Raw genomic sequence first — 1,893 nt, 5'->3', positions numbered from 1 at the left:
TGTATAATACTAATATATATAATACTTTCATTAAGAAGTATTGTTAGTTCATTACTGGCAAGTGCAATAAATACCTTTTCTTAATGCTTTTTAGGTGAGTGTGTTGTATATTAAGATTTACTTTTTCATTGCATCAGTAAACATTTTTTGTTTGTGATAATTTTTAATAACTTGCTGCATCCTCACTCTTTTTATTTCAGTGGATCTCTCTAAAAATCCTGTTGTCCTGGTATGGTAAACCTCTGAAAGACTATGAACTCTGGGCATTATGTCATGAGTGTTTATGTACTCTGCAGACTTGTGGAGATTATCCAGGTATAGTCTTAATTATGTTAAAATATTTGCTTAGTTATTCATATTTACTGCATTGTTTTCTTTATTCTCTTAATAATTATTAATATCTCAACTTTGATTTTGTGTACAGAAAAGTTATTAGGCAATGTTTCTAATTTCATTCTCGTAAACCGTCGGTTACAGTTTTTACTCAGTTTGGAGTTATCTTCCTTATATAGAGGAATGTCGTCTTTTCTCTTTATTCTTTTCATGGGGAAACAAATCATTATGACTTCAAGCTGTGAAACAGATTTTGTATTTAGACATTTCGGGGATGGAGAAACTGTACCGTGACTGTTAAGCACTTGGGACTTGTAACTTGAAAGCAAGAAGAAATAAGTTTCCTATGTATGTAAATGTAAAACTTCCTCTCTTGCCTGGATTTCTTTGTTACAAATGATTCCTGATGTATTTTTGACAATACGGGGCTTCATTGGTTTAAAGCATCCAGGGCCTTGACATGACATTACTCCTTTCACATTCCATATGCTTCAGTTTATAGGAGAATTATCAGAAGTTGACTTTGGAGAGAGGAATGGGGAATTGTCCTTTGGGAGAATTGGAACGTATTGTATGTGACTTGGGAGAAGACCATCCTAAATTTCCATAGGCATTCTGAATGTTGATTTAACTTATACTAACAATCAGTCTGTAGCAGTTCTGATAAATAGAGCAGAGGTTCCCACTGCCACCCCCTGCCTTTTACTTTTCTCTATTTAAAAAGCCTGCTATGATGGTTTGGGCAGGGGTGAGTCTGTAACTGAATATAAGCAATCGGATAGTGAGGCACAGAAAACTTACTGCATCCCTTTGGTTTTCAGCTTCAGCTGTTTTATCTTGTATGATATAAATCTGTTAAAAAGGAAATTGGCCATAAATGGAGATTTCTGAGCACTTTAAGCGATGTTAGCCTTAAAATTAAGTATTTTATATACCTTGCAACAAAAGGGTTATTTCAGCCTCATAGCATGGTTCTAGTGTTTGTGAAGGTTTCAAATAACTGCACATAATGGCTCACATTCTAATTTAATATGCCTAGCCAGCCTCTGTTACTGTACTTACATGCACCAAGAATGCATAAGTCTTCAAAATACTAAAGACTGAGTTGTGATCTGAACCTTATGTAGCCTATAAAAATGAACATAATGATACAAACCACTAAATGGAAGGCATTTTACATAAATTCCATATTTGACAAGTAAAGCTACCTTGAAGCTGAATATTGTTTTCAGATTTAGTGTATTTGTGCTAGAGGATTCTCTGCCTTTTCTGAGGGTAATTGTGCGTTGTGGAATGACTCACAGTGGTGTCACTACTTCTGTGCCCCCACATACACACATAAAGTGTTCTCTTTTCCAATAAACTAATTAAAGGTAAAGCTGATATCATATAAAAGGATATTTGTTAAAATATCTTTTGTTATAACACTGGTGGAGTAAGATTGGTAACTGATGAGTCATGGTTAAATACATGAAATGTGTAACAAACTGGATTATTTATTATTTGTTCACATAGACAGCCTTTTCCTCCAAATCCTTCCTTGATTACACTTTTTTCATT

General features: G+C 34.1%; 1 protein-coding gene across 1 annotated transcript in view; it reads left to right on the top strand.

Annotated features, from left to right (window-relative positions):
• Positions 1-200: 200 nt before the first annotated feature.
• The window catches only part of KNDC1 (kinase non-catalytic C-lobe domain (KIND) containing 1), a gene marked incomplete at its 5' end in the record, with an annotated part of 26,752 nt that continues 25,059 nt past the window's right edge, over positions 201-1,893 (top strand). The window contains one exon of the mRNA XM_010016855.1: positions 201-315. Coding sequence (XP_010015157.1) covers positions 201-315 — 115 coding nt within the window. The remainder of the gene's footprint in view (positions 316-1,893) is intronic.

Source organism: Nestor notabilis, unplaced genomic scaffold, assembly GCF_000696875.1.
Source record: "Nestor notabilis isolate BGI_N333 unplaced genomic scaffold, ASM69687v1 scaffold12956, whole genome shotgun sequence".
Classification (NCBI taxonomy): Eukaryota; Metazoa; Chordata; class Aves; order Psittaciformes; family Psittacidae; genus Nestor; species Nestor notabilis.
This window is presented reverse-complemented; position numbering and strand designations above follow the sequence as displayed.